The following is a 19,356-nucleotide window of genomic DNA, read 5'->3' on the forward strand; positions in this document are numbered from 1 at the left end:
AAACCTGGGTGCCGTTCCGCCGGCACACGAACGCATTAAACAAGTTGCAACAAAGACATCTTAGACAACTGTTAAGAATCAAATGGTACATCCATGTCTTAATGTACCTCCTTTCTAAATTTCGAAGCTCTTTTACATACAATGCTGTAAGTATATACAATTCTATGCCATTGTCAATAAAGAACGCTGTGTCAACACATTTTTTTAAATAACAGATTAAGGCCCGTATTATGAATGATCGTGTCTGAGAATAACAGTTGCAATTGTTTAATATATATATTTTTAGCCGACCATACCAATAGGTATGGTAGACTATTAAGATCGGCAAAAAAAAGTTTTTTTAATTTCACTCAAAATGAGTTATTTGGGTTATAAATGACCTAAATACAAAATATTTTCATGGTGTCTGTCCGTCTGTCCGTCTGTCCGTCTGTCCGTCTGTCCGTCTGTCCGTCTGTCCGTTTGTCCGTCTGTCCGTCTGTCCGTCTGTCCGTCTGTCCGTCTGTCCGTCTGTCCGTCTGTCCGTCTGTCCGTCTGTCCGTCTGTCCGTCTGTCCGTCTGTCCGTCTGTCCGTCTGTCCGTCTGTCCGTCTGTCCGTCTGTCCGTCTGTCCGTCTGTCCGTCTGTCCGTCTGTCCGTCTGTCCGTCTGTCCGTCTGTCCGTCTGTCCGTCTGTCCGTCTGTCCGTCTGTCCGTCTGTCCGTCTGTCCGTCTGTCCGTCTGTCCGTCTGTCCGTCTGTCCGTCTGTCCGTCTGTCCGTCTGTCCGTCTGTCCGTCTGTCCGTTCGTCCGTCTGTCCGTCTGTCCGTCTGTCCGTCTGTCCGTCTGTCCGTCTGTCCGTCTGTCCGTCTGTCCGTCTGTCCGTCTGTCCGTCTGTCCGTCTGTCCGTCTGTCCGTCTGTCCGTCTGTCCGTCTGTCCGTCTGTCCGTCTGTCCGTCTGTCCGTCTGTCCGTCTGTCCGTCTGTCCGTCTGTCCGTTCGTCCGTCTGTCCGTCTGTCCGTCTGTCCGTCTGTCCGTCTGTCCGTCTGTCCGTCTGTCCGTCTGTCCGTCTGTCCGTCTGTCCGTCTGTCCGTCTGTCCGTCTGTCCGTCTGTCCGTCTGTCCGTCTGTCCGTCTGTCCGTCTGTCCGTATGTCCGTATGTCCGTATGTCCGTCTGTCTGTCTGTCTGTCTGTCTGTCTGTCTGTAAAGCTTGATTTTCATGCATCCGTTATACGTTGATACGATGGTCCGACGTTGCTCTGATTGGTCATAGTGTTTTCGCGTCACTTTTCATCCGTAAATATTTTACTTCGGCCCGTCAACGGACCCGTTCATACGATAACGAACGTTTTGACACTTTTTTGACTAATTTAATCATAATTTAATCTAACCTTAATAAAAATATAAGTAAAATAGCAAAATCGTTATGGAAACGAAAATATAAATTGACACCAACGTATATCCGATAAACGAAGGCATGAAAATGCAATAAATTTAAAAACTGCGTTATTTTCTAACCAATCAAAGTCTTTAAATTCTACCAATAAAATTAATATCAACGTATCGTCGGACAACGGATACATGAAAATCAAGCTTAACACGATAACTCAAAAACCGCTAAACCGATTTTAACTAAATTTGGCACAAAAATACTGTGACACCCGAGAATCTGGCTATTAGTTTTTGGTGGCGGTGGGGGATTGGTAAGGGGGTATGGGACGGGGTTAAAAATTTAAAAAAATCGTAACTCCAAAATTACAGTAGCTAGCGAAACGCGGTTTTCAATATAAGATTAGGAATAATATTTGCAACAAAATTTGTAATAACATCAAAATCAGTCAAAGTCGCAGTTTTTGAGATAAAAAAATTGGAAAAATTCCTTTACTTTGAAACTAAAAGAACTGCCTAGCAACTTTTTATTAACATATTTTAGTATGGGCGGCTATACGTGCCTCCCGCCGGCGGGAGGCACGTTTTTTTTCATTGTGTCAACATATTTATATTGTTTCATATTAATGTTTTAATACCTAGTTGGTTGCATGGAAGAGCAGCGTATGCTGAATGTCGCCAACTTTTTTTATTGTTTATATTCATTGTATACAACTTTTAAATAAATAAAGGCACTTATTATTATTATTATCATCATAAATACTCGTCAGCGAGTAATGACAGTAGTAGTAGTAATAGTGGTATAAGGTCGAGCAAGTGACGAAATATCCATAGAACTTTTTTGAAAAGATGAATCCGACACAGAGATATATTTTTTTTGGTCAACAAAGGTCTCTATCATAATTTTAAGCAGCAAGTCCTCTATATATTGAAAGCCGACTATTTGTATGCAGGTAAAGTATAAACTTGAAATCCTCCTTAAAGAAATAGAATACGGCGTCTGGGGCGAGCTAAGAAGATCGTAAAAATCCGGCGAAGTTTCGAACGTCACGCCTACTAAGCCGAAGAGAGATTACACACCACGTAAAAAGGAGTGGATATTGCGGCTTACGCGAGCGCTACGACTGGAGGAGCATTAGCCGCGACGTGGCTTTGCTTTTCGAAAGTCGTGGGTTATGAACTGCATCCGAATATCGTCACTCTGGCAGTGTTTTATTTCTTGCTGGATTAATACAAGCTTATATTGTTTTTGTTATGCTAAACATAAATAACAGAGTCAGAACCCCCTTGGGACGTTATTAAATGCCGAATTAAGATGCCAAAATTTCCTATACCGTGCTGGCAACAGTTACTTTTGGGTCGGCATTTACATGTGCGGAAGTAAATCGCATAGGGATCTTATTAAGTCGGAGTGAGAGAAATGCGACCGACCGACGCGACGCGCGACGGTGTGCTGTTGCGGCGTTGCCGATACGCCTTTCCCTATCAAGTAAAGTAAAATCACGATCGCAAACCGCTTATTTTTAAAAGATTTTTTTTTCAAGAGATAACTAGTTAAAATCATTAGACTTGTTTCTGAGCATCTGAAATAGAATTATAAAGATATCGTTAGGGTGTTATTTTTTTAATAACGAGAAAACGTCAGGAATCACGATAATTTAAAAAATCAACTTTTTAACACATAACAGGCCATAACTCAAGAACCACTTTAGATATTAAAACTTTTTTTTTATTATCAAGATCGGATATTTTACAATATGTTTACATAAGAAAAATTCGATAAGGTTGTTTTTTCCATTCAAAAATTGTAAACAATCCATCCATTTACTTTCAGAGCATAGCAATTTTCAGCAATCGTGTAATTTTTTTATTGATAAAGATTTTCACATACTGTCTACAAAGAAAATACAGCAGAAATATTAACAAAGTTCTTGAAAAAACTACAATCTATTATTTCTAATAGATTTCGAGATATCGATTTTTGAATTCAGAGTTCTAATAGCGCGACCACTATCGAACACCCACTCAATTCCACTTATTTTTACGAAAAATGCAAGTGTTTCTACCTTGTACTTAAAAAAATTCAAGCTATAGGGAAAATTCCAACGACCCGTTAATAAATAAACAAATCAAGTATCACGAGACATAAGTAAATCGTGAAGCTGAACGCATGAGATACACCTTTCCCTAGAACTTTAAGTACTGACAGAAGTATTGATTGGGTCGACCGGTCAACTGCGACAAATCTGCTATATCCCCTTCCACGTCTCTTAGCGATGTGCACAGTTTCTCGGTTTATTTCATACGTTTGGCAACGTGTTTACTGTCCTCTCTTTGTTCAGTACATCATAAACGCATTGTACTCTTCTTACATACGGAAATCTCGACCAAAGACTAACCTTTGCCAGCCCTTAGTATATAGCTTTTCCCAACTAGCATTTATAGTGACAGATACGTAACTGCTACTATCAAAGCCACTACAAAGTGGGCGGTGACCATCGGCGGCTACGTCGTATATTCGTTGCCTCTCAAAATATTTCAAATTATTGTATTATTTGCAATAGACACTCATGTAGTAATTAAAAAATATTAATAATTTGCTTAAAACTGGGGTCAAACTTAAAAATATTAGTCCACTGTCAGAAATAACAAAATAACTAAGGAAAAAAGCTTTAATCTAGGTAGTATGTTAGGCTTGAAGATGCATAATGTTTGAGCCATTTGGCTGTTCGTCTAAAAAGTAATGAAAAACATATGGCCGTTTTATCCGAAAAATACTTTATAGTTCCATATGATTCCACAAAGTACCGGGAACAATAACATATTAGGCCAACCCTACCCGTTTGGAGCTTTAAAATCTTCGGGTTGATAAAGTGACAATTGTAGCTACTCAAAGACGACTTTATAGAAACAATACCTTTTTTGGAACTACATGGTCAACGATTCTTCGAAACCATAAAGTGATTTTTTCCAAGAAATTTCCCTGCGCTACCAAACTCTCACTTAATTGGATCGTTAAGGTTAGGTTATTTTTATTTTTTTAAATTAGTATAAATTTTTCTGCAAAAAATGTTGATAAAACAGTTTCTGTTGAACTTTTGGCACAAAAACATTTCAAACATAATTTCAGTCTAATAACTATTTAGTCAACATGTTTAATTTATGTCAATGATGACAGGTATTGATAATTTCGATTCCAAATATTTCGAAAACCATTACTCGTAGTCATTTTTACCAAGAGACCTTTTTCACGTAAGAAACGTCGTAAATGTATATTTTTTTACTTAATAGTTTTATACAGGTACGGACGAAACGTTATTATTCTTCAAACCAGTTAAAAAATACGTAGGTGGCGCCCTCTACTAGTAGGAGTCACATTGACATCAAAATCAAATTTCTCATGTCAAAAAACTCACAGACACCAATTTTCATCCAAATATTGACGTTACTTCAGAAATTATTTGGAAAAAATCGAAATAAAAATGAAACTTTTACGCCCTGTATCTCCGAAACTAAGCTTTTTAGCTGCCGAAGTTTCCGGAATACAGTTCGGACCACTCTGTATATCCTTCAAATGCTCAATGGAACAAAATATAATAGCTGTATCATTTAATAGCTGTTAGTAAGAAGATTCCCTTCAAATATGCACACATAGTGCACACACAATTTTTTTTATTTAATTAAAGTTCTTTGTTTCTTATATTGCCAAATGTTCCTTCAAATGTGAAATAAGTTATAAAAGTAAACAAGTAGAACAATCTAAACGTGAAACGAAATAAAAAAACTGCTACAGAAAAACATATAAGGAGCATTTTCGTCGAAATACACGGGTTTCTTTTATTCATAAAGAATGATAAAAGAAAATTTATTTCTCTGGGCTGTATATTTTTACCCAATTTTCATTTTATTTCGTAACTTCTTTAATTCGGAGACCTCTGGAGGGAACAAGTATAAAAGGGAGAAGCTAAAATTAGTTTTAAACGAAGTTCCTAAGGCGAAAGATTTTTTCAAAATAATTCTCGATCGTTCCCCAGAGACTTTGTAGCTAATTATATTATAGAAAAATTATGAAATTTTATGAAATTTTAATTAGTTTGTGAGAAGAAGTATTATTTTTAATTAAATTTTAAAAATACGCTCCATACTTCGATGCGAAGTGTAAGTGTGTTTTCTCTTTACCGTTTTTCAGAAATAGTTAAAAAGACAAGTCCAAAATAACCGAGATATTTTACTTTGATATAAAAAATGATTTTTTGCTGAAATATTTAGAACTACCGGATCTTTTTTTTGAAAAAATGAAAGGAGAACCCATAAGGCAAATTCAGCATTATATGCTGAACTAAACAAAAGGATTAGAAGAAAATGCAGAGATACAAAGGAACAGTGGATGACCGAGAAGTGTAGTGAAATCGAAAATCTTCAAGAAAAATACGACACATTCAATTTACACAAGAAGGTGAAAGAAATGGTAAACTGTAACAAGAAACGTTCCACAGCTATCTTACGGGACCAAAATAATGACATCATCTTAGGAATAGAAAATAAACTACAACGATGGAAGGAATACGTAGAAGAACTATTTAATGATAGCAGACCGAACACTCCACCGAAAGCGGATGAAAACATGAACGAAAAAGGACCTGAAATTACCAAAGACGAAGTAATTCACGCAATAAGATCCCAAAAAGACGGAAAAGCAACTGGCCCAGACAATATTCATGCCGAAGTTATAAAACTGATGGCTGAACAGGACGGAAGGGGGTTGCAACTGCTGGTATTCATATTCAATACAATCTACCGTACAGGGACTATCCCAACGGATTGGCTACGCTCGACATTTATTACCCTTCCAAAGAAAACCCACGCTTGGAACTGCGATGAATACCGCATGATAAGTCTGATGTCCCATGTCCTCAAAATATTTCTCAGAATAATTCACACCAGAATTTATAAAAGATGCGAGTACCAACTAGACGAAACTCAATTTGGATTTCGCAGTGGCCTAGGTGCTCGTGAGGCGTTATTCGGATTAAACGTTATCACTCAGCGTTGCAGAGACATGAATGTCAATGTAATCGCTTGTTTTATAGATTATAGAAAAGCCTTTACTGCGTTAACCATCAAAAATTTATAGAAGTCCTCAAAACAACCGGAATAGATAGAGAAGAAATTCGATTGATTACAAATCTCTACTGGCAGCAAAACGCAGTGGTTAAAATTGAAGGAACATCGTCAGAAGAAATCACGATTAAACGAGGTGTAAGACAGGGCTGTGTGCTGTCACCGCTCTTATTTAATATATATTCAGAGGCTATCTTCAAAGCTCTAGAAGGAATCGAATGTGGAATTAAGATTAACGGGAAAGTGATCAATAATATCAGGTATGCCGACGATACAGTTGTGCTGGCCGAGAATGAACAAGATTTGCAGAGGCTAATGAATGAATTAGTTCGGCATAGTGAAAACTGCGGTCTCCTCATAAATACCACAAAAACGAAGGTTCTTGCATTTACCAAAACACCTGGGCAGATTCACCTGGATATCAACGGTGACCCAGTAGAGCAAGTGTCTTCATACAAGTATTTGGGGTGTATAGTAAATGATCAATGCGACCCGAAGAAAGAAATTAGAAGCCGCATAGAACAGGCTAGAAAAACATTTATAAATATGAGACAATTTTTCACAAGGTCAGATTTGAGTTTGGAGCTACGGGTACGCATGGTCAGATGCTACATTTTTCAGTTCTCCTGTACGGGTGTGAGAGTTGGACTCTTGACATATCGTTAGAAAAAAAACTAGATGCCTTCGAAATGTATATTTACCGCCGTATATTAAGAATATCATGGGTCCAAAGAGTTTCAAATGTGGAGGTTCTTCATCGAATGAGAAAACAGAAAGAACTCATGTTTACCATCAAAGAAAGAAAAACACGGCCAAAAATAGGCCACATAATGAGGGGTAAAAAGTATGAACTTCTCAGATTAATAATTGAAGGCAAAGTCCAGGGCAAAAGATCTATCGGCAGACGCCAGAATTCCTGGCTGAAGGACATTCGTAGATGGTTTGGTTGCTCATCAATCGACATATTTCGTATGGCTGTATCTAGAATGACGTTAGCTATTTAGATCGCCAACCTTCGAAAGGAGACGGCGTCGTAAGAATTTGTAAGAAGATCTTTTTTTGGGTTTTCTTTCTTGTAAATTTAATCTACTACCTATATAATATCATCATCATCATTTTCAGCTTATTCAACCATTTCCAATTATGATATAGCTTCCCTTATTTACTCTCTCTGTAGTTGAGCCCATCGGTGTCTATTGTTGGCTATGCGGACCCAAGTTATCCCTGCTAATTTCCTAATATCGTGGTCCCATCTCAGGTTCGGTCTTCTTCTAGGTCTCTTGATTCTTCGTAGGTACCATGTTGTAATTTTTGTAGTCCATCTGTTATCCGTTCTTCTTGCCAAGTGTGCTGCCCATTGCCACTTGAGAAATTTGACTATGTGGATGTGACTATTACCTCAGGGTCTTTTGTCGTATCCACTCTATTTTTTTACGGTCTCTCTTGGTTATTACCAGCATATTTCGTTCCATTGAGCTTTGTGCGACCTGCAGTTTTCTTATGATTTCCGTTTTAAGTGTCCAGGTTTTGCATGTATAGGTCATGACTGGTAGTACACTAGGGGGATCGAAACATCGAAGTTTTGAAAATAGTTTTGGAATACTGCGCAAAAGTTGCCAATTGGTATTAGAAAACTAATATCTATTTAAAGTTTTTCAATTTTTTCTTCATCTTTTGCCCTCTACCGGGCTTCAAAAAAAGTAAAAAATACAAAAATATAAAATTTTGATTTTTAGCCAAAATTTCAGGTAATAAGTTACTTTTGTAGCTAGAAATAATATATCTTATTGAAATATGACATTTTAACCCCCCTACTCAGTGTACCCTATGTACCAAGGTCAAACATTTTTTTTATAAATACCCAAATATTTACACACTTTAACAAAGAGTTAAAAATGTGTCGAGCAGAGCAATGCACTTAGAGCAGTTTTTTGCTTGTTTAACAATATTTTATGTATTCAGTATTGTTAAACAACCCAGAACTCACAACGGGGAGGTAATTGCTCGACGAGTTTCATCCCACCCTCCCTCATCAATTTATTTTTGCTCACTTATTGATCGTAGTCTTTTTTGACTCAAATTGTGGCATAAGTTTGCGCGAATCTATTTTTGTCTTTATATACAGGGTTGTTCACCACATATGACACGGAGAATGGTAGCTAAACGATTAGATTTTTACAAATTATAAGTTTTGAGTTCGTTGAAGGACTATTAGAGCTACAATTTAAAAATATTTTTACAAGATACAGAGTGTCCCAAATAAATAAAAAATATCAAAGTTGTATTTTTTTAAATGGAACACCCTGTATATTATTGCATTTTTAGTTTCTACGATTAAAATAAAGGTAAATTTGATTAAGGTTTATTACACTTAAACCTTACCGTTTTTGAAATATTTTCAATTTTGCGAAATTGCAGTATAAATTTTAAGGGTTCATTTCTCCGAGGGTATCAAAGTTTTTAATACTAAATATTTACTGAAGTTTATTTATTGACCAGTTATTGTGTTGCAATAATAAAAATTATACTACCTTATACAGAGTGTCTAAAAATTTATTTTAAATAATTTCTAGCTTTAAACGGCAATAACTTGTTTACTTTAAATGGAACACCCTGTATATTTTATGAGAATCAGATGCACAACTTAATTGTCTATCAAATTGTATTATACCACTTTTTACCTATCCCTTCAAGTTTTCGTATTTTGCGGAAAATTAGGATATTCTTATGATTGAAGGTAACAAACATTAGAAATTGCAATATTCATTAAATCCATAGGCAAGTGTGAAGGAGATTGGCCAGATTCATTATTATACCGTATGATCGAAAAAAAACGGCGTCCAGTTTTTTCGATATCATTTTATATATATTTTTATGTCATTTTATATGTAGAATTATATGGGGAATGTCATCAATCGTCATTTCCAAATAAACAGGATGCCGTTGTTTTTCGATCATACGGTATATATATATATATATATGTATATACACGTTTAAAACATATATATATTTACATTATTTTTTATTTAATTATACATTATACACACGTTAATAAATAAATAATTGTCTTGATGATCAGTTCACTGTGACTGTTAAATACATTTTGCATTATCGACTTAGATATTCTAATATTATAAAGGTGGGACTATAAAATACAAAATTGTATATGCATTAGTCAAAAATAAACGATATATTAGTTAACGATTTAATAAATATTTTGGATCGTCTAGGTAAAAGCTCATTTCTGATGTTACGCGCATTTTCGCGTTTCTGGGGTCGAAATATACTACCCTTAAAATATTTGCACTTATTTAAGGCTCACCCTGTCTATTTTACTATTTCTTTTATTTTGATGCATACGTGTAGGAACATTTAATTTTATTAACCTGTGAAAAAATACAAAACTGTTGATAAAAAAGCAGAAATATCGGATAAAAAATCTAATTAAAGCAATCGGCAAAGGTTAAAATATTGCAATTGAAGTGTAACATTTAAATTGGCTTATATTTTCCCATGGAATGGGTTCCGAACATAGAGCGTTAATTGAAATCGAAAATGTTTTTTTTTAAATTCCGTGAAAAAAAATGTGATTTAATTTTTCGTATGTATTATATTAAGGTTGATTCTCATTATACTTTCCGTTTTCATTCCATATCCGTTCCGTATTTTTGACTGTATTCACGCTAAACGTAATGCTTCCGTTCCGTATCAGATCCATACTTTTTATTGTAAAATTTATATCATTACCAAAGTTTTATTTTAAAAATTTGTATCTTTGGAAAATGGTAACAGGTTTAATTAAGAGCCAAAATGTATGGAAGGAAAGGATATGGAACGGAAGGGAAACGGAATGGATAGTGTGCCATTGTCCTATTCATTTAAATTATATAATATTTTATGTAAACGGAAGAGAAACGGAAGGTAGCTGATACGGAAGGTATAGTGACAATCAAGCTTTATAGTTTGACTTGTGTGTTTCCATAATCTAAGTGTATATGAGACACATATATTTAATTTTCCATAGCAAAAAAGTTACAGCAATTTGTTAGAAATGCATATTTTTAAAAAACACCCCGTAACTCCGAAACGGTAACAGATATCGATATGCGGTTTTCACCATCGTGTTTTTGACAAAAATTGAGCTCCAGAAATCGATATTAGTTTTTGTCTATCTCCTATAGAAAAGGGTGTTTCCATTTAAAAACGTCGAATTTGACCCACCCTGTACATTGTCCTATTCATTTGCATGATATAATATTTTATGTAAACGGAAGCTAGCTGATGGAGATCGTATAGTGAGAATCAACCTTTATACTCCAGTGATTAAAAAAAACGGAAAAAATTGCCCATTTTCTATAAACCTACTTTTAAATTACAGATAAACTTTATGAACTTTCTAACGTATGTTTGTAATAAAATGATTTTATCGGTTCACTATAACGTTGTATTAGTATCTATAAAAGGATTTTATTTACCACCATAATCGCTTTTAAAGCAATATAGCCGTATTAGTTTTTATAGGTCCATTATTTCTCTAACATTAAGGTATTTGGTCATATATATCTATGATAATAACCGTCCATTTATTTGAAAGTAATTATTAATCTTTAAATAATAGCATATATTGTTTTATTAGGAATAAAGCTTCATTCAGAACGTCGCAATTAGTGGAATAAATTAGTGGTTCCAATTACACTTCATACTTTTTAGTTTACGATCATTCACAATATTTTAAAAAATCACAATTTAAATTAATATAATATCCTAGCAACAGCTTATCCTAGGCAGCTCTACAGCGAGAAATTAACTGAGTATAAGAAGGAGATAAGAAGGGCAAAGCGGTCTGACTTTAGATCCTTTTGCGAAAACATCACTTCTACTCCTGATGCAGCTAGATTACACAAAGCTATGGCCAAGAGTGGATCTATCCCCATCATGGCACTTAAGAAATCTGACGGAAGCTACACGGAGGGAGAGGAAGAGAGAGCAAATCTCCTACTTTATACACACTTTCCAGGTAGCATACCTATTGATACTTATGTAGCTCCCACTGAACCTCACAATCCTTGCAGGGAAGATTGGGAAGTGGCCAAGCTAGTAATAACAGAACAAAAGCTGAAATGGGCGATCGACACCTTTCAGCCCTATAAAGCAGCAGGAGTGGATGGGATCTTTCCTGCCCTTCTAAAGGAGGGTCAGCAAATAGCTACTCACCATCTACTAAGCATTACAAGAAGCAGTCTAGCGATGGGATATATACCAACCACATGGAGAAGAGCAAAAGTAATCTTCATACCCAAAATAGGCAAAACTGACTGGACAAATCCCAAGTCATTTAGGCCTATTTGTCTCACATCGTTCATACTAAAAACGCTGGAGAAAGTAGTTGACAACCATATTGGAGAAAATCATCTAAAGGTTAAACCACTGCATGATAGTCAGCATGCATATAGAACGGGCAGATCCACAGAAACTGCTCTGTACCAATTAACGGAGCTAATACAGACAAGTCTGGATAGCAAAGAAACAGCAATTTGTGCCTTCTTGGATATTGCGGGGGCGTTTGACAATATACCACATAAGGTGGTCAGGCGATCTCTAGAAACAAGAGGGGTGAACAGAACTATTATTCGCTGGTTTTGGGAAATGCTGTCAACACGAACAGCAGAGGCTCAGATGGGCACCAAAACTGTAGCTGTTAAAACAACGCAAGGAACTCCACAAGGTGGAGTAACCTCCCCTTTGCTGTGGAGCTTGGTGGTGGATGAACTACTAGATGAATTAACTCTAGCGGGAATACACTGCATTGGGTATGCAGATGACATAGTCATGATCGCTCGGGGGAAACATGAAGGCACCTTGTGTGATATTATCCAAAGAGGACTCCGTATCACTGAGAGATGGTGTAGGACTGTCGGGCTGAGTATCAACTCAGACAAAACCGCGATAGTGCCATTCACCAGAAGGCGAAGTCTGAAAAACTTGAAAAGAATCCAACTAGATGGAAAGGAAATACTGCCAACACAGGAAGTTAAATACCTGGGAATAACCCTGGACAGTAAACTCCTGTGGAACAGGCATATTAAGAACACTACCAGCAAAGCCATAAAGGCTCTCATGATATGCAGAAGACTGGCCGGAAATAGATGGGGCTGCTCCCCTAACATTTTGCGCTGGATGTATACCATGATAGTAAGACCCATGATTACTTATGGAGCAGTTGCCTGGTACACAAAACTGAGCAACGGACGGCAAGGCTAAACCTATGCAAAGTCCAGAGACTAGCATGTGTTTGCATCACAGGAGCCATGAGAACCTGTCCAACAGCAGCAATGGAGGTCATTCTAGATCTAACACCACTGCACATTGTCATTGGTAGATATGCCAATGCGACAATGATTAGAATGGTCACTAACGGAATTAGTACTGGGAGAATTGTCAGATCAGGGGCTTGGAACACCCTCAAAAAGAAAATACCACTTCTGCAACTCCCAGTGGACGATATGCCAAGAACGTACAACTTTGACAAACATGTCAATGTTTGTCAAAGTCAATGTATTGAGCAAGTATTGAGCAATAAGAAGGATTGGAAGAGCGAAACGCTTGCCCAGCAGTTAAAAGACCATACCATAACTTGGTATACTGATGCTTCCAAAACCAATACGGGAACAGGGATCGGAGTGTTTGGGCCGAGAGCTAATTACTCCGAACCAATGGGCACTTACCCTAGTATCCTACAGGCAGAAATCTACGCTATCGAGAGATGCGTACAACTTATCTTAGATAGGAACTATCGGAAACAAGAAATAGCCATCTTATCTGATAGTCAAGCAGCATTAAAGGCGATCAACTCAGTATCAATCAATTCGAAATTGGTCAAAGAATGCATAGAGAAGCTGAATAAATTAGGCAAAGAAAACAAAGTCCTCCTACACTGGGTGCCTGCTCACCAAGGGATAGAAGGCAATGAAAAAGCAAATAATCTAGCTAGGAAAGCAGCGAACACTCCACTAACTGAACCAGAACCGTTCTGCTTTCCAAGTGGTAACCAACTCAAGGCGGAACTCAAGAACTTGGAAGATTCCATCCGCAACCTGGAATGGAAATTTTCCAATGGTCTAAGACACTCGAAGAAGTTTCTGAGGGCTTATGATGAAGAAAAATCACAGATCTTCCTGGGTCTGAGTAAGAACAATCTTCGGATTGTCACGGGGTTTTTAACAGGACACTGTCTCCTCAACGAACACCTCAGTAGATTGAAACTAAGAAGAAACGGCGAATGCAGATTCTGTGGGGAAGATGGGGAAACACCAGTACACCTCATCACTGAGTGCGCCGAGATGACAACCATCGTGCCATGAATTTTGGTACGACTGATATTGGAGATGGAGAACTACCCTCTATAAAACCGTCCCAGATACTGGCTTTTGTCAAAGCCCTGGGACTGTATGATGAGTTATGATTCAAGAAAGGGGGACACAATGGATCTGTAAGGTCGAAGTGATTAACCCCCCTCCCACTCATTCTAAATTCTAAATTCTAAAATTCTAGCAACAGCTTGCGTTAGTCAATTGTATCCATAGAGAATGCCTGATATTTAGCTTATAAAACAATCAACTTTTGATTTCTAACCACAATTTTTCTTGACGGAAGATAATCAAAGACCAAAATGACATTTCTCGCAAATTTTGGAGTATAATTAGTGGAAAAGTTAAAAGTTTGATAACTTTTTCTGCTAATTGAAAATATCTACCACTAATTTTGACGTTCTGAACATTGAAATTAAAGGAACAAACTTCTACGCTACTAATTGAAACCATTTTAAATTAGCGGAATTTATTCCGCTAATTGCGAGGTTCTCAATCTTCTTCTTCCTGGGCCTTGTGCTTAGCCGCATGTTGGCGATTTTCTGTACTCTTCATACAATGTGTAGAGTGCCGTTTTCGGCTCTTCGAAATATGGTGGCTGCGTCGCTGATGTTACACCAATCCCGTATGTTTCTTAGCCAGGAATGTTGTTTTCTTCCTGGGTCTCGCCGTCCCTCTATTTTTCCTTGTAGAATCAGCTTAGGAATGTAATATTTGTCTCCGAGGTATAAAACTTTTCTTTCTTTAACTATATTAAGCATTTCTCGAAACCAATGCAATCAAAACTCTTCCGCGAAACTCTTCCGCGAAACTTGGTGGATATAGGTAGGTATATTTAATTATAATCGCCATATGTCTAATTATTTCGGACATAAAAAAAACAACGCTTTATTGTACAAAAAGCCAAAACAGCTTCATCGACAAAGCAAAACAAAAAAAAAGCACAAAAACAAACATACAAATAATAACAAAAATGTCATACAATACAAATCAATTCAAAAAAAAAAATTTACGTCATAATTACAAATAAAACATATATGGACATTGCAGAACACAGGCGTATCTAGAAAATTTTACAAAAGCAAAAACTGTAAATGGATAAAATTATAATAACATAAAATCAAGAGTTATAAAATATTAAATACTAGACCTTTAACCAGTGTGTGAGATGATCAAAATATTAAAATTAAAATTCTAAATTGTTCATGATTAAACATCAACAAAAAAGTCGTTGACCGCATATAGGGCTCTCTCCAGTAAGTATGATTTCAGAGCTTTGCGAAATGCGGGAAAGAATGAAAGTGACTTGATATTCGAAGGCAAATGATTGTACATTTTCTTGGCATTGTACAGTATTGAACTCTTAACTAGTTCTGAGGTCGGGATTGGCAGATAAATATCGTGCTCCGCATTCCTAAGTGGATAGTTGTGAGAAGGCCTTTCCGGAATAGAGAATATGTGCTTGCGGATTAAGCAAACGGATTCAAAAATGAATAAGGAAGAAAGAGTCAGTATTTTGAAATTTTTAAAGAAATTCTGGCAGTGAATTCTACTGCTTAGTCCCAATAAGTATCGAACTGCTCTCTTTTGAAGTTTGAAAATACGATCAAATTTTGTCGCGCAGCAAGATGCGACTCAAAAAGGGCATAATAGACCATTCTAGAGGTTGATGAGTTAAGTTCCTTAGACACTGATCTTAGCGCAAAACAGGCAGAGCTTAGTTTCTTTGATAAGGCTTCGATGTGCAAGTCCCATTTTAACGAGTTATCCACAACAAGTCCTAAGAATCTCACAGAGTCCACGACGTCAATAGTGGTGTTATTAAGTACAAAAGGTTGTATAGTACTTTTATATGACAAAACTTTAGTTTTTGAAAGGTTGAGGCATAGGAGATTAGAATCGCACCAAGATTTAATAGTACGTAAGTCACTGGATATAGTATCATATAGTGCCGTAACATCTGGGCCGCTCCAAGTGAAACTAGTATCGTCCGCAAAGAGGCAGATTTTACCGCTAATGTCTAGATTTGCAATGTCGTTGATAAACACAAGAAATAAAATAGGGCCAAGTACTGAACCCTGAGGGACACCACATTTTATAGGCTTACAAAAAGACATAGACATATCAATCCTCACAAGCTGCCTTCTGTTGCCAAGATACGACTTAAGCCATTCGAGCGGCATCGCGGCACTCCCCTGAATCCATAGTATTGCAATTTGTTAATTAAGATATTTCGATTTACACAGTCGAAAGCCTTAGAGAAATGACAGAAAATTGTAGCTGTAGAGTGATGTTTATTCAGGCTAGAGTATACATTATTAAAAAGGTCGAACATAGCATCATTTGTGCAACTGTTACTTAGAAATCCAAATTGATGGGTAGAAAGTACTTTATATTTAAGGAGAAAAGATAGAAGCCTTTTTTTAACCAATCTTTCAATGATCTTAGATAATGTGGGCAGGAGAGCAATTGGGCGATAGTTCGAAGCTTGATCTTTATCTCCTCCTTTATGCAGAGGAATAATTATTGCTGTCTTAAGGCAGTTTGGAAAAACTCCTTTTTGGAATGACTCATTAATTAAAGTAGTAAGATAGATTAATGTGCATTCCGGAAGTTCAGAGAACATTTTGAGAGTAAGCCCATCAGTCCCAGATGAGAATTTATTTTTAATACTTTTAATTGTACTACAGAGCTCATCTAATGCTACGGGCGTGAAGAAGAAACTGTGTAAATTCTCATTCGCTTTAGAGAGATATGATAGTGAATCATAGGCCGAATTCGGCATCTGCCTCCAACATATACATGCTTATTCTGGATGAATTACAATTAAAGAAAAACTGTTAATTAGATCTTTTTTAAAAAGTTGTTAATTAAAAAACTTTTTTGGTTTCACCGATAATATAATAACAAGAAAATAATAAAAACAAACCACAATTTTGTTGCAAAAATTCGCCTCTGGTCCCAAACAAAAACATCGATTTTGTTTACCTACAGTATCTGCAAGTGTCGGTATTTTAATTCACTTTTCAAACTTATTTAACTTTTATTTATACCTAGAAAAAGAAGTATAAAGAGTAACGGTGGATAATGTGAACTTTATTTCTATCCCAGACAGGGTAGAAAACATTTTCTAAAAATAATCTCCGCACGATCGATAAAAAATGTAATTGCATCTGGTGGCATAAATCGTTCCATAAAACATCGCAAAAAGACACTTTTTAGTCGTAAATTTTACAAGAAATATACTTAATGGTGTTAGACAAAGTCTGGCCAACGACTCTGTCAATTGAAGATTTCGACAGAAAAAATCCAAAAAAATGACAGACAATACGATTTGTTGTCTGTGAATTAAAATGACAGACACAGCTGTTGTAGATTATTGACCTTATAGATCTATTGTGTCTCCATTTCTAGAGTTATAACTCATTATACATTCTCAGGGCTTTGACAAAAACCAGTATCTGAGACGGGTTTCTTCTTCTTCGGGTTCCATCTCCTAATGGAGGTTGGCAATCATCATGGCAATTCTAACTTTGTTAACGGTTGCTCTGAATAACTGGTTTGAAGTCATTCCAAACCATTCGCTGAAATTCTTGAGGCATGATGTTCTTCTTCTTCCTTGGCTCCTTCTGCCCTTTATTTTTCTTTCTATTATGTTCTGCAGCAGGGCATATTTAGGTCCTCTCTTTATGTGTCCAAAGTACTCAAGTTTTCTCTTTTTAAGGGTGTTAATCACCTTTTCGTCCTTCTGAATTCACATTTGTAGCCTTGTCAGTCCATGCAACCCTCAGCATACGCCGATAACACCATCTTTCGAATGCCTCAAGCATTCCGGCCTCTCCATTTCGGCCTTTTTAAGTGTCCAAACCTCTGAACCATAAAGTAGAGTTGCAAATATGTAACCCCTTAGCATTCTTAATCTGAGCTGTAACTTGATGTTTCCACTGCACAGACATTTTTTGAGTTTTACAAAGGATGGTCTGGCTATTTCTGTTCGAGCTTTTATTTCTGCTGATTGATCCAAGTTTTCGGTCAACCAACTGCCTAGATATTTATATTTTTGTACTCTCTCCATGGGTGTATCATCTATTAGAACCTGGACATCTTCTCTCTTAGTGATTATCATAAATTTAGTTTTCTTAAGGTTTATTTTCAGGCCATAGACTCTACACGTGTTATTTAGTCTTTGTAGAAGTGTTTACAGACCCTCCACGTGGTCTGCTATAAGGACGGTATCGTCCGCGAACCGCATATTATTTAAGACCTGCCCATTAACAGTGATGCCCTCTTTTCTACTAGTCAAGGCCTCATGAAAAATTGATTCGCTATATATATTAAACAATAGCGGAGAAAGTATACATCCTTGACGAACGCCGCTCAAAATCTTTACTTCATCAGAAAGTTGGTCGTCCACTATAACCTTCGCTGTCTGCCCCCAATAAAGATTTGCTATTATCCTGATATCTCGGCTATCGATATTCATGCCTTTAAGTATTTCAATTAGTCTATGATGTTGAACTTTATCGAAAGCCTTCTCAAAATCTATAAAACACACATAGAGGTCCTGATTCATATCAATACACCTCTCTGCGAACACATTTATGCTAAACAGAGCCTCTCTCGTACCCATGCCTTTTCTAAACCCTGCTTGGTTGTCACTGATTTCTGAGTCCACCTTAGCAAAAATTCTATTATAAATAATTTTCAAAAACACTTTCAGTGTGTGACTCATCAAGGCAATTGTTCGATGGTCGTCGAAAAACATTCTTTGGCATTGGGTTTCTTGGGCAACGGTACAAAACTAGACATTAACCAATCCTTTGGTATAATGCCCGTAGTGTATATAACATTAAAAAGATTAACCAAAATTTCAATGGCTTCATCATCTATGAGTTTGAGAAGCTCGATTGGAAGTTCGCCAGGACCATTCGCTTTGCCACTCTTGAGACGGTTTTACAGAGGTTATTTCTCCATCTTCGATATTAGTCGTACCAAACTTTATGGCACGAATGGTTGTCATTTCGGCGCACTCAGTGACGAGTTGTTCTGGTGTTTCTCCATTTTCCCCACAGCAAAAACATTCAAAAGGTTCCTGAAGGTTTATATAAGGGGGCGCCCCCTACATATAGGAGTCATATTGACATTAAAATCAAACTTCTCATGTCAAAAAACTCCCACACACCCATTTTCATCCAAATATTGACGTTGCTTCAGAAATTATTTGGAAAAAATCGAAATAAAAGTAAAACGTCTACACCCTGTATCTCCAAAACTAAGCATTTTAGGACATACATTTATACGAACTTTTTTACTTATTTTTATCTGCACAATATGCTGTCGAAGTTTCCGAAATACAGTTCGGACCACCCTGTATATCGATATTCATCAATAATTTCACCAAAAACAAAATAAATGTAATGTAAAAACTACTTTTTGCAAAAGAGCATGTAATTTTTTTATTTAAGACCGTTTTCTTACTACATTTACAAACTAAATGTTTTA

At 36.6% G+C, this 19,356-nt stretch overlaps 1 protein-coding gene across 1 annotated transcript; it reads left to right on the plus strand.

The window, feature by feature from the left end:
* Positions 1–5,753: 5,753 nt before the first annotated feature.
* On the plus strand, positions 5,754–7,491 carry LOC115888883. Its single transcript, XM_030908751.1, has 3 exons — positions 5,754–6,140; positions 6,464–7,012; positions 7,054–7,491. Exons 1-3 carry the CDS (start codon positions 5,754–5,756, stop codon positions 7,489–7,491), a joined length of 1,374 nt encoding a protein of 457 aa, XP_030764611.1.
* Positions 7,492–19,356: the final 11,865 nt, after the last annotated feature.

The sequence above is a fragment of the Sitophilus oryzae genome, unplaced genomic scaffold, assembly GCF_002938485.1.
Source record: "Sitophilus oryzae breed Bouriz unplaced genomic scaffold, Soryzae_2.0 scaffold_808_pilon_pilon, whole genome shotgun sequence".
NCBI lineage: Eukaryota > Metazoa > Arthropoda > Insecta > Coleoptera > Curculionidae > Sitophilus > Sitophilus oryzae.

What these genes read in the sequence shown, in the direction of transcription:
- LOC115888883 (XM_030908751.1), top strand. Translation starts at nt 5,754, where the DNA reads ATGACCGAGAAGTGTAGTGAAATCGAAAATCTTCAAGAAAAATACGAC. An exon ending in GAAGGGGGTTGCAACTGCTG is followed by an intron (nt 6,141 to 6,463) that starts GTATTCATATTC and finishes TATAGATTATAG; the next exon opens with AAAAGCCTTTACTGCGTTAA. An exon ending in TTAGAAGCCGCATAGAACAG is followed by an intron (nt 7,013 to 7,053) that starts GCTAGAAAAACA and finishes ATTTTTCACAAG; the next exon opens with GTCAGATTTGAGTTTGGAGC.